The 13,730-nt window shown below is 37.4% G+C and overlaps 1 protein-coding gene across 12 annotated transcripts in view; it reads right to left on the reverse strand.

Annotated features, from left to right (window-relative positions):
• CHD9 (chromodomain helicase DNA binding protein 9) overlaps positions 1 to 13,730 on the reverse strand; it is a 75,710-nt gene that overhangs the window by 30,334 nt on the left and 31,646 nt on the right. For all 12 annotated transcript variants that reach the window (XM_081870128.1, XM_081870133.1, XM_081870129.1 and 9 more), the window contains 10 exons: positions 7,161 to 7,272; positions 6,903 to 7,049; positions 5,573 to 5,641; positions 5,424 to 5,479; positions 4,815 to 4,932; positions 4,356 to 4,442; positions 3,603 to 3,740; positions 2,943 to 3,064; positions 2,024 to 2,267; positions 1,359 to 1,535 (listed from right to left, as the gene is read on the reverse strand). In XM_081870128.1, the coding sequence (XP_081726254.1) occupies positions 1,359 to 1,535; positions 2,024 to 2,267; positions 2,943 to 3,064; positions 3,603 to 3,740; positions 4,356 to 4,442; positions 4,815 to 4,932; positions 5,424 to 5,479; positions 5,573 to 5,641; positions 6,903 to 7,049; positions 7,161 to 7,272 (1,270 nt within the window). The remainder of the gene's footprint in view (positions 1 to 1,358; positions 1,536 to 2,023; positions 2,268 to 2,942; positions 3,065 to 3,602; positions 3,741 to 4,355; positions 4,443 to 4,814; positions 4,933 to 5,423; positions 5,480 to 5,572; positions 5,642 to 6,902; positions 7,050 to 7,160; positions 7,273 to 13,730) is intronic.

Raw genomic sequence — 13,730 nt, forward strand, 5'->3', positions numbered from 1 at the left:
GTTTTCCATTTTTTGAGGTGCTTCGCAAGACGAATTTCCCTATGGGCTTGCTTCACAAGACGAAACGTCTTGCGAGTTTGTTTCCTTTTTCTTAAAGCCACTAAGCTGTTAATAGCCGCTAAGCCGTTAATAGCCACTAAGCTGCTAAGCCGCTAATAGCCGTGCTTCGCAAGATGAAAAAACCGCAAGACGAAGAGACTCGCGGAATGGATTAATTTCGTCTTGCGAGGCACCACTGTACACACTAAGCTTTATTTACATTACTGTATTTGAATTAGATCATTATGGAAAGGGATTCTTGTCTGTCACACACTGTAAATAATTTTGTTATTTTTTAAATGTCTTCCATTCTCCCTCAAATTGTTTGGTCTTATATTTTCCTGCTTCACCCAGAAAATTTATGGGTGGGAGTCACCTAACAAATCTAGTCAGTGGAAGCCTTGAACAAGGACTTCTGCTTGTGCAGCAAGCTTTTCCTTGGTTCTCCCCACCCCCCCACAATTGGCAGCAGCGGTGGGGAGAACCTCCAGAACAGTGCACAGGAGGAGATGGGGAGTCATTTTGTGTGGCAAACTGAAATGCTTTTGTAGGCAGAATGATGGGAAGAGTGTGGCACTGAATTCCACCCTATGTAATTTTATTCAAAACCTGTAAGCTACGTAATTTAATCAACCATTCTTTTAAACTGAAGTATTTCTCCCTGCCCCTGGTACTTAGTGTAGAGAAGATGCACTGTCAATATTATACCAAAAATATGGATTCTTTTTAGCATGTAGGTATACGTATTTTAAGACTGTGCACATTTTATAATTTGCTTTGAAATTTTACTGCTATAAGGAATTTTCAAACTTTCAGGGATTTAATGCTTGCAACCGAACTTCACATTTTAAAAATAGTGGATGATCTAGTGAAAATATGGTATGTTATTGTAAGTGTGATTATTTTATGAAATAATTTTTATTTATATTTTTCAGCAATACAAATTACATTTTAAAAAAGACATTTACATCATAGTGCAACAAGGCATGTGTTAAGAATTCAAACAATAAAACAAATGACATGCTATATACAAGGTAGATAGCTTGAAGGGTTTATAGTGCTGGAGAAACTAGCTTGTATTTGCAAACACATGATTTCATGCCCAGTCATTAGCCTCTAATGATTACAGTCATGCGGAAACAGAGCAGTAAAACAACATTAACATTGTGAAAGTAGGAGCTACAACTCCCTGATTTAGAAGTATAAAATATTTATACATCTTCTGAAGGTCAAGCAGTTGGACAAACTATTGAGAACTTGGCCTCCATAAGCCCTACAGATTTAAGGGCTATATATGCAGATGAAAAGTAAACACTCACAAGATTCATGAGTTTGAGCCCCTCTAGAAGTTTGCAGTTTTTATTCTTCAATCTGTGTGCTTCATCAATAATAACACAGCGCCATTCAATGGCATTGAGTTCTGGACAGCCACCAAGAATCATTTCAAATGTGGTAATGATAGCCTGGAACTTGTATGTACCTCTAATGATGCGACCCTAGGAAGAGTGAATGAACAGAACACAATATATGATATTATCTAGAACCTTTCATTGCTTCCGGAGGGGGAAATTGTGCTTGCATAACTGGGATGTTCTTTAACATGTGGGGGAAAGCTGGGTGTCCAAGCCTAAATGAAACCTAAAAAAGAAGAAGCCAAAGCTGCACATTCTGAAACAATATATAATGAACAAGCGAAACAATAATTGAAAGGGTGAATACAAGGCCACAATTATCTCCACCCATGCACAACCACCATAATGGCAGTCTCAGGTTGCCAAATTTCCATCAATATATTTTGCTATGCCAGGATATACAGAAACAGAATAATTTTATGCCTACATATACTACTGACATTTTTAGTGCATTAAGTTGAGGGTCTAAACAGATTCTCAAATACATAAATCACATAAATCACAAAAAAATGATAATACTATGTACAGAAATCAAACTGGTTTACTAGCTATAAGGCAAAATAGAAGGTTACCTGTGAATCTCTGAAATACATCTCATACTGCTGTATCATCTGCCTGCTAACCATACTCCCATGATATACCACAACATTAAGATCAGTCCATGTGCGGAACTCTCTTTCCCAGTTGGCTATGGTGGAAAGTGGAGCTATGATCAAGAAAGGCCCTCTTATACCAGTCCGGAGGATTTCATACAGGAATGTTATTGACTGGATGGTTTTGCCAAGACCCATTTCATCTGCTAAAATGCAGTTTTGTCTGAAAACACAAGAACATTGTTAGCAGGGCTAGAAGAACACACATTCAGGATGGCTGTCAATGTTTAAGCATAAGAAAGGTTTGAAGTGTCTCTTTGCATTGTTTCCCAGGGCAAAGAATGAGTAGTGATTTAGCATCTGATTCCTTGAATTTTGTATGCTGCCTATAGATACCGTATTTCTGCATGGTAATAGATTAAATATTGTCTTACTCTTCTCTCTCTTCCACATCTATTATTATTGTGTTATTGCGCTTCCAGCAGAAAAGACTTGTCTTCACTTAAAAACAATATGCTAGTAATACATTACCATTGCATTTTTTTATTTTTAAAAAATGTAGATCTGTTCATGTTCCTCTTTCTTCTCTGTCATTTTTCTTTGCTTGTTATGTTTTTTAGACTGTAAGCCTGTGCAGTGGGGACTGTCTTTTTAAACTGACTTTATGTAAGCCACTATGGGAGCCTTTTTTTTTTAGCTGTAGAGTGGGGTACAAATGCTCCAAGTCACACATAAATAAAAGCTCATTAAATAAAAGTAACACATGCCAAAAGGTATGAAAACTAGACTGCTCACTGACACAAATTTCAAATACAAATGTTTCCTAGTTTCATTGTTTCTATTTACTTTTGAAGCAACACTAACATAAAAATTGATTTGATTGATTCAGAACACATACCTATTATACCAGTTGAAAAGTAGCCAGTTGAGCCCTTCTAACTGGTATTCCCTGAGTTGGTTGCCATTTTTATATTCCCTGGACAGCTCTATCTTCTTCCATGAATTAGAAGGAGGTCGATCCTTAGGAATAAAGCATAACATAAATGACATTTTTGGCTCTCTATTCACCTGAAAAAAGAAACTGAAGTGAAACATTCTTTCAGGGGTTGAGGATGGATTGGCTCAAGACATGTAAATGGGAGGGAGTGGAAACTCTTCCTGACATAGGTGCCAACTCCTAGGTGCCCAGCTCTTTTGGGCCCCCATTTTTGGGCCCCTCCAATGTTCAGAACAATCAGGGGGTGAAGGAGGCCGAATGCAGAGAAGAGCGCAGTGCAGTTTGGGGGCCAGCTTTTCCTCCTCCTGCTGCAGAGGGGAAGGAGCCCCTGGCCAGTGGTGGTGGCAGCAAGATGAGGAGGAGGCCAAGAACGAGAGAGGAGGATCCACTGGCCTTTGAAGCCATGCTGCTGTGTTGGGCTCCTCCCCTTGCTCCTCTCAACATCCTGACAACGCATCCCAATATCAAGCAAACATCATCAGCCCCCTTCACCTTCTGAACAAGCTGGCACCTCTGCTTACCGACAACAAACCACACCTGAGATAAATGATTTATCCTTACCAACCGCCTTGAATCAGGTCTTAAAGCTTGCAGCTGTTCAAACTCTTCTATTTTTCCTTGGTCTACATCTTCTTTGAGCTCCCATGTGCTGTCCTCATATGGCAACGAGCACCATTTTACTAAGTAGTAAGTAACAGGCTGTAGTGGTGAAAATGATTAGTCAGACTTAACAAAATACGAAAGAATATATGCTGCCTCAGTTTAGTAAGATGTTTCAACACATTTCACATATTTGCTTTTTTCCTGTAGTTGACCCCTTTGGTTAATTATTCCTATATGCTTTCCACACTGTAAGCTTGAAAATACATTAGACAACAGATGGGGAACACTTTTTTTGCCAGATTTTTATCTGTCCCCATTTCCATAGGCCAATCAATTGGTGTCAGAATGTCAGCCAGATAACCCATGTCTCAAAGTTCCCTGTGTAGGGACTTTGATGCAGGGCACATGTGTGTGATTTGGGGAAATGGCCTTGTAGCCAAATTGGAGTTTGAATCAGGCCAAATTTGGCATGCAGGTCAGAGGTTCACCATGCCTATATTATAGAGGTTATTTAATTATTACCCCCCCTTTTTTACTCTGTCCTGTTGTTATGGCTCAAGGACGCTTACAATTTGAACACAGTCACAGATATATACAACACAGGTCATACATATATATGTAAGTGCACACACTACTCTAAAAATGATCATGACAGATGCTGCAAAATGTGTGCCTTAGATTATATACGATTCTTTTTTGTTATATCCATACCTCTCCAGTGTCCTTATCTTCACAAAAGGACACTTCTAACACACGATCTACTTCAATATAATCGGGATTAAAAGGTTCTTCCTCCATCTGAAATTGAGTATATTTTATAATGAATTAATTGATCTAGTTAACAGTATAGCATGGTTCAATTCCAGAACACTGTAAATTGCACTGAAGTATATTAATAGTGGGTTGAGGTTTGCTGTTAATATATCTATAGAGAACAGAAAAGTTATTGATCAGCATTATGTGCTAAAATTACCTAGTAATATATTGCATTTTCACTATTTTTAATATAAAAACCCATTTATACTGTTTAATGCCTATAATTAAAATGAGAAAGAGAACACACACGTACATGAATGTAACAAAATACTAAACAGCAAAATATGTGTAGGCTTCTGATAATCAAGTATTTAATTAGCTTTGTAGTTTTTTGTTTCCCTCCCGCATACTCACATCTGCAAAAAAATGGGCTCTTTGTGCTTGCCTCAGCTTGAAACGTTTGATTTTCTGCTGGATTCTTTTATCTTTTAAAAGCTGCTGTTCAGTAGCCCATTCACAATGGAGGTAGGAGCTAGAATGGCATAACAGTATGTTAGCACATTGCTGCAAGCAGTTTGTTATATTTCTTCCAACACATGCCCTTAGCAATATTAGATAAATCCTTTGAAGAGAAATGATGGTCATATTTTTAATACACTATGCTCCATATGATTATTTTTTCTGTGCCTGAACTTTAAAATAAAACCACAAAGTACCTGCGTACAATTGCATTCTCTCATTTTTGAACCATATTTAACAGTAAAAATAATTTAAGCTAAAAGCACGATTACAGTCCTCATTTACAAGCAGGGGTGTAACTACCTAGTTTCAATTAATATTTACTCTTTGTAGATGGGGGTCCCTGCTTTGCAAGGAACCCATGCTGCTACCATGGAAAATGGGGGGGGGGGGGAGAAACGAACACTATGTACAGATCTCTTCTACCTAGCCCTTGAAACTGTCAGCCAGCCTGATAGTCTCAAACTTGTAATTTAACTTAAATAACTTAACTGCAATACTTACTAGTTTTTGTATTTAACAAAAAATTCCTCGGCTTCCACTGTCGCTCCCCCAGGAATCTGAAAGAGTACACAGTGTTCTGTTTAAGATTCATTTATATGAAAGCATTTTAAAAACTATGAACCAAAACCCATATCCCCATATGTACTCACTTCTTTCTTTATGATTCTGGAAGATAAAATTTTATCTACAATTGCTGCATCTTCTTCACTTGGATTCTCCTAATCAGGTGCAAAGAAACAAAAACAAAACAGGCTATATTCCATTTAAAAGCAGTCCTGAGTGCAGATATTAGCAGAGAAGGATTATACATAAATGTGTAAAAAAATCAAATGAATAAAACTCAATATATTCAATCTCCCTCTACAGTTATTATTATGGAGCTATTCTTTCTTACAGTTTTAGAACAGAAACTACTTTGTTCTTAGGACTAATATTTCACAAAACAAATGAACACATTTAGATTTACTAATAGCACCAATATATATTATTAGTATTATTCAGTACATAGTGTACATAAGCTCCTTGATGCAGATCCCATGTGCACTTTAGGGTAAATAGACCCTTTCATTCCACAAAGTGGGTAGCTTTGCCCATGCACTGTTCTGGGCACACAAAAATAGTACCGATTCCATTGAATTTTTTTATGGGTGTTAAGACCTATAAGTATGCATATGAGTTCGCACCCATACAAGGAATCTCTCCACAGAGGCAAACTTATCTGAGAGGGAGTATATGGTGCAATGCATAATGCACTATTCCCATATAGCTACTGTTTCAGTGAGGAATACAAGAAACATAATTTGACGGACTGCTGCCTTCATTAGTTCACATTTCTAGGAGCAATCTAAACCCTAGGCCTGCTGGTATCATCAGTTTGGAACAGGTGGATCTCTGTCTGACTCTGGGCTACTGGTTGTATTCCCTTTGCTCAGGCAAAGTCTCAAAGTCCCCCTCCATCCTGGTTCAGTCATGTGATATGTCATGTGACCTAGCAACCTGTTAAAGTTACACTGGCAAAATGGGTAGTATAAATCAAAATATTTTAAAGGCTTGTTTTCTCTGCTAGGCTGATGGTGGCAAAGGTGGCAGTGGCCCCATTCCTGAAATACACACTATATTGCTCTGTCTATTGTAAGACAGGGCTTGATTGGCTGTATCATGCAGCACAGGAGATTTTTTTTGGGGGGGAGGGGTATTTACACCTGCCCAATTATGTTGTGGGGTGGGCATATACCAAGATTCAAATCATTACTTCTTTCTTCCCTCACCTGGGGCATGTGCAAGGAAGAAAAGGTTTGGAAAACCTAAGCAAGGATCTATAATCAATCTAGACTGAAAGCAGCATGTTGAGAATTAACACAAAAGATTCTGGATTAAGAAAAACTTTTTGTGCTATGAACATGTTTGAATGTATGCAGCCTTTGAAACTAACTACAGAACTGCAAGAGGTAAACCCCACAAATAATGAGTTTCACTTACTACAAATAATTGTAAAGGCTGTTCAGCAGGTAAAGGGGCAGAATTCTTTTTTATTTTGACAGAAACTTTGGTTTCTTCCTCAGATTGTTTTCCTTCACCTTCTTCTGCATACTTCTTCCTTTTAATTTGTCGATTTGATCTTCTCTTCTACAATGGAATTGCAAATATTGAAAGTGTTTTGACCAAGCTGTTAGAGGTTGGGGACTGAGTTAACGTTTTAAGCATATTTTCAAAATAAAAGTGTTAATTTCTGAATACCTGAGAAGTCTCATCTTTGAACGACTGCTGAGTTGTCTGCTTAGCATCAGACATTTCATCTGAAGACTCATTTTTTCTCTTTTGCTTTTTGCCCAAAGTAATAATAATCTTGCTGTTTTGAAACAAAATACAAAGTTAAGCCTGGTCATAAAATTTAAGATACTAAATGTTTTCCGTATTTAACATCAAAGATGCACTGTCAAGCTGCAACATTTTAAAATATTTCCTCCTAATCCTGATGTGGTGCTAGCCGGAGGAGGAGATTTCAATTTTTCTCTCCAGAAAAAAAGCTTACTTTAGTAGAAGAATGGATAACTGTAGAATAATATCTATACATATTGCCTGGAAGTGCTTATTATTAACATACAAAACAAAAAAAGTTATTGATATAAGTGGTGCATATTGCATCAGTCTAAAGTATTTTCATACATAATCCAGAGTAAGCACACTAAAAAATATATTCAAGTTGACAGTTTGAAATTTTGAAACATCGAGAAGTACAGAAACCATTTCATTAGTAACAACTGATAATAACTACAAAATTGCAGGGGAAATTACAGCCCTAATGCAACAGTGCTAATTATTTCTGAGTTTACATTCAAAGGGTTACAGAAAAAGGAACAATATTAATATCATTCCATCTGGTTTTAATCAGAGGGCTGCAAATACATATAATTTTCCATATTTAAAGTCTGACAAGTGCTGCTTTTCAATGCATTCTCAAAATAATCACAATGTGATTACAATCAAACCCAAATTCAGATAAAGAGATGTCCTTAGATGCACACTTTACATAATGTAGATTTGATAATTACATACTATGTAGCAATGACAGAATTGCTTTACTATAGAAATTTATGTTGCTTCACAGAACTTTCCCCATCCCTTTTATATAAAAAAAATTGGCCTTTATTAATTTGCTGCAGTTACTATTCATCGAAAACAGTAAACATGACCGGCCACTGGAAGATAATTCAAAGCAGTGAAAGTGGGGCGACTCAACCATTTTCAACTGTATCATATTTAAAAGAAATAATTGAATAAATGAAGCTGGTTTAAAGAAATGATTCACCAATCACTATATATGCAAATAGTCGTACCTGCCCAAGTTACATCCATTGGATCTACTTTGGGGACAATTTAGATCAGATGGCACCCATTATAATTACTCAGCAATTTACTGAGCTTATGAAATTTAAAAGTTAATAACATAAAATCTTGTTTGTAGATGGAGCATGTACAAAACATCTAATTTACTAGAAGCAATTACAGAAATAAGGAAGACTATCTGGATCCCTTTAAACGTTCAAGTTCTTAAGAAAAGCATCCTGATCTTATTTTACCAGAGCAACACCACTAGTTTTCATTAGCTTTCTACATTGCAAGTCACATATGGCTGAGATGACTGATCACTTATAAACGTCAAATCATTTTTAAGAATGAATAGCAATCCAGGAAGCCCATTACAATTCTTTTTATGACAGAAGCCTAGTTTTTGTTACCAATGAGCCTATTTACTATTGATTTACTATTGTATTAACATTATTCAGTTAGGGAAACCCACAGTAAAGTTTTTGAGATAACAGTCCCTTTAACCCAAATAGCAGCCCGAAGGTTACTGAAAAGAATCTGATTGACTAATTTAGTGCTTTCCCTCAAATTAAACAAAAAGCTATCATTGGTTACTTGGATGTTCTGAAGGAATCATAGCAGATGTATGACAACTCTAGGCAAAAGCCATGGAAAACCTAATTGGATCTCTGATTAATGTGATCATAAAAGCCTTGAAGAAAATTGTTTGCTAATGTCACCAACTTACTACTGTAAAATTATGCAACTCATAAAACCAAAATTTAAATGTGCAACATGACACATTAAGACCACCTTGCTTCTCTACCTCCGCTTGAATTCATATCCACAGTATATAAACTCAGATTGCAGGATATTTTATAATTATTTTTAAAAGGACAATTAATAGTACAATGACTACATACAGAACATTTATGTTTGTTCCTAGCCTTTGATGAATTTACTCAAGAACTCCTATTCTGAGCCAGGCAAGGTCCGTCAGGAGAAAAATATTTTGGACATCACTGCTTCTGAACATTAAATCAAAACATTATAAAGAACAACTCAAAAGCCTAGCATTTGAAGACCCATCCACCCATCCACCCACCCACTCTTTCCAAAGCATGCATATAAATAATAAACCGTAAAAATCAGTACTCACACTAAGATGCATTAATAATCATACCACAAAATCCATTAACTAACAAAGCAAACAGATAAGCAGTAAACAACCCCAACTTGAAAATATGCACCAAACAGCAGATATCCCCATCATCCTCTGTACTCCCCAACCCCCATTTAAAAAGAATTTTTTCCTTTTCTCATTACACAACAGCTGCAGCCAGACCTTGCACATGATTCATCTTGCCAACTTTATGACTCATAATTCTGAAATGTACCTGAAGACCATAAAGTCCAAACCAATGTCTAAAGGTATGCTTCATTAAGGACAACACAGCATAGGACATTGCCTATGATAAGCCATTAGTACTAACATTTCCCTTCACAGTTACTGATGATTTTAACTACACTATTACACATCTGAATCTGAATATGTTAAGGCTGTACATCAGAAGCAGTAAATATTAGGTAGGCTGTGTAGGGGTAACAACTAAAAGTGGAAGCTGTCAAGTTGATGCTGACCCAACAGGGTCTCTTCAGTGGTGATTCTCTGTTCGTGGAATGCCCTCATTGTTTACCTCACATTCAGGTGGATGTGGTATTTAAAAATATTCCTATTTCCCAGGCATTTGATGGCTGAAAGATACTGTTCTTGGCAATGCTGAAATCACTGATTGAGGGAATACTTTAAATTATTTTTAGAATGCTTTAAAATTGTTATAATTATAGATGTGTTTGCTCCCCTGGGTGGGATATAAATTGAACAAAAAAATGAATGAACAAAATGTATGGTGTGGATGTGACCAAACTGTAGGTGGCAAAAATTCTCTTAAGAGACATTTGGCTTTCTCTGGTGGGCAGCAGGCATGCCTCCTTCAGGATTATGTTTGCTTGGCCAAATAGAATCATAGAACTGTAGAGTTGGAATGGACCCTAAGGGTCATCTAGTCCAATGCCCTGAAATACAAGAATCTCAACACATGGTTCCTGCTTAGCTTTGCAAATGTGTTAGCAGTGCATCCAAAAACAACAGAAAGCATGCTTCTTGTTTCAGAAAACACAAGTGTTTATGATTATGCCATACATTTGAAGCACATTTTTTAAAAAAATGTTTTTACACCTTTTAAAAGTGATTTTATTGAATTTTGTATTGTATTACCACATTGGTGACTGCTGCCCCAAGCTCATTTGGGGAGGAAAGGTGCAAATGAAATTCAATAAATAAATAAATAAATAAATCAGAATACATAAAGAATCTTGTTTTTTGTGGCGCCTTAGACATGTGGAATACATACTTTTTCCCACAGCAACACAAATTATAACTATAGACATGAGTACTATGGAGTGGGGATCTGCACACTATCAATATTTTCTTTTGGAAACTTAGTAAATCAGTTTTGTTCTCTACAAGGTCTTTGGCAACAAAGGTTTTATGAGTTCTGGGGACAAGGAGAGCTCCTCCTCCTCAATGGCCTACATCACTGAAATAAGGGTAAAAAAAAGGTAAAGGACCCCTGGATGGTTAAGACCAGTCAAAGGCAACTATGGGGTTGCAGCGCTCATTTCACTTTGAGGCCAAGGGAGCCAGCGTTTGTCCACAGACAGCTTTCCGGGTCATATGGCCAGCATGACTAAACACCCTTCTAATTCCTGTATCTGTCCCAGCATGTCATTTGGGTTATCTGCCCTGAAATTACTTTCAGCTAAGTTGTTAGGACGATGAGGCTGCTCACTAATGTTTGCTATCTCAACCTCACAATGAAGCATCTGCCGCAACACTGCACAGTTTGACTAAGACTATATATTGAGTAAGGAGTGTCTTTCACTCTCCTTGTAGTCACAGTGAAGAAAAACCTCTCTCTCTCTTTCTCTCTGTGTGTGATGATAAGGATGACTTGCTTGAAGCAGACACAGTCATACTCCACACTTCAATCTCCCATTCTAGTATTATCTTTAATTTCTCTCTGTTCATACAACTACTCGTGGCGGCTGATGGAGCAAAAGGTAGGGCAAACAGCTGATAAAGGTGAATGCCACAATAGAGCACACTTGGAATAGAGACAAAAACACAACAGAGTTTAAGGGGGCTATGAGAGAAGGAGAGAGATTGAAGTAGGGGAAGAGTCTAGGAGTGGGAAGAAACAGTGAGGATGAAGTAGGGTGAAGAGAGAGCAAGTCTAAGAATTAGAAGGGGGGAAAGAAGAAACAAAGGTGTAGGGGGAGAACTTTCTATTCAACAGAAAGTGCACTCCTCCTATCTTGTAGTAGTTCTCTGCCTCTGCTTTCCACCAACACAACACAACACAACACAATCTGCCTGTTCTTTCTGCTACTTCAGTCCAGTCTCCAGAATGACGTGTTAGCTAAGCTTCTCTCTCAGAACAGTACTGCAGCAAAAACATGATTGGCTGAAAGCATCCTAACTAAATTCTGATTGGTCTAGGGACACCACTCTGGTGAGGGAAATGGTATGAAGTTCTTGCAGTGAATTGGGTGCAGGCATCAGTCTGGAACAAATCACTTCATACAAATTGCAGTAAATAATTGTCCTGATTGACTAGGTGTTTCAATGGAACAAGATTCTCCTATGGGAAATTTTGAAATAAGTTACCATTTCTCCCTTTTTTCTGGAGAGGTGTGTGGGCAGGCCTGCCTGTGTCATAGTAATGCAGACTCCAAGCTGGAAGACAGGCAGAGAGTGAACAATTAGGATGTGAGAGAAGTGGAGAGGAAGAGTGAGCTGAAGCTCTGGGGTTAGGAGAGAACCAGGGTCTGCTGTGGCACAATGGCTGCTCTTGGTGGGGAACTGCCCCCTTTCCCCTTATGAACCAGCCACCCCTGACAACTTCTAAATATTTACCAAATTAGCAACATTGTGCTAAGTCCTACACAGCAATTAGGTCTCATTCACACATAACATAGTGGAATGACCCTGAGTGGTATGTACTCTCCCCTACTGGTGTAGTAATGAGGATGCTATCAGAAGCTTTTGCTTCTATTTTCAATTAACCACAGGTTGGTGTTTTGTCCAAATCCTAAAATGTGATAAGTTCATCTGCTTTGGTCTTTCCTAGACTAAGACAGTCTGACCATGCTGATCCATGCTCTGGTAAATTCTAGGTTTGATTACTGTAATGCATTATATGAAGGGCTGTCCTTGAACACAGTTCAGACACTTCAACTATAACAAAATTTGGCTACTAGGGTTCTGGTTGATTTATGCAGAGGCAAGTTAAATCATTTCTAAAGGAACTCTTATTTCTTCCATTTTCACTACAAAAACCCAATTAAAGGTACTGGTGCTTACCTTTAAAGCCCTAAACAACTTGGGATGCAAATATGTGAAGGAGGGCCTCCTCTGGAACCAACCTACAAATGCATTAAGATAATCAGAAGAGGCCCTTATTTGTACCCTGTGTGGAATGCCTTCCTAAAGGAGGATGCCTGGCACAGATGCTGCTTTCTTTCCAATGTCAGGTGAAAACATTTCTATTTCCCCAGGCATTTTTAAATATAGTATTTTTTTGCCAACTAGATAGCTTTTATTACTTTAAATTTTGATGGATTATTGGTTACATTTTATATTGTATTTGTAAATTTTAAATTCAATGCATACCACCCTGAAGTACATTTTTGGATGAAGTTGAGGCTTATAAAATAAATGTATTGAAAATAATTCTGCTTCATAGATAAAAGTTTGAAGTTGGTTTTAGTAAGCTGCTTTGTCCAAATTAAGATGAAATGCTAAAACAATGGTTAATACAAAATGGAAGGAAAAGCTTCCAATCTGCATTAGATCAACAATTTATAAGTGAATGGAGAGAACTATGTGGCAACAGCTATGTGTTGGGGAAGTTTAGTGGGTTCTGGAAATGCAATGAAGATACAGTAAGGGACTTCAGATTAGTTAAAGGAAAGCTTTGCTGCATAAGTGGGTCATGACAAAGAATTTAGGCATACTATCTTATGTCCTTTAACAAAGTCTAACCCAAATAGTTACATATTTTCCCTGTTTACCCTGCCTCCATTTCCCTTTTATCTATTTTTAAACTATAAGCCCTTTGGGGGTGTTATCTGTCAAACCTGTTCTTTGAAAAGTACCATGTACATAGATGGCACTGTATAAATAAACTGCTTCTCAAATAAGAGGGATGTGCTTGATAAAAGCAGATACGAAGGCTAATTCAGGCAAAATAAGAAATATGACAAAATATATACAAGTAGAATGGAAGAAGACAAAGACAGGACTATACATTGGATATTCCACAACCAATAAAAATGTCAAGGCTTTCATTCTTCCTGACATTGTATTAGTATGTACAATTTTGAAGACAACGTGATGAGTTCAAGTCATGGCTAAATCAAGTCCAATGCTTTCAG

The sequence above is a fragment of the Podarcis erhardii genome, assembly GCF_964252035.2.
Source record: "Podarcis erhardii genome assembly, chromosome: 7".
Lineage (NCBI taxonomy): Eukaryota > Metazoa > Chordata > Lepidosauria > Squamata > Lacertidae > Podarcis > Podarcis erhardii.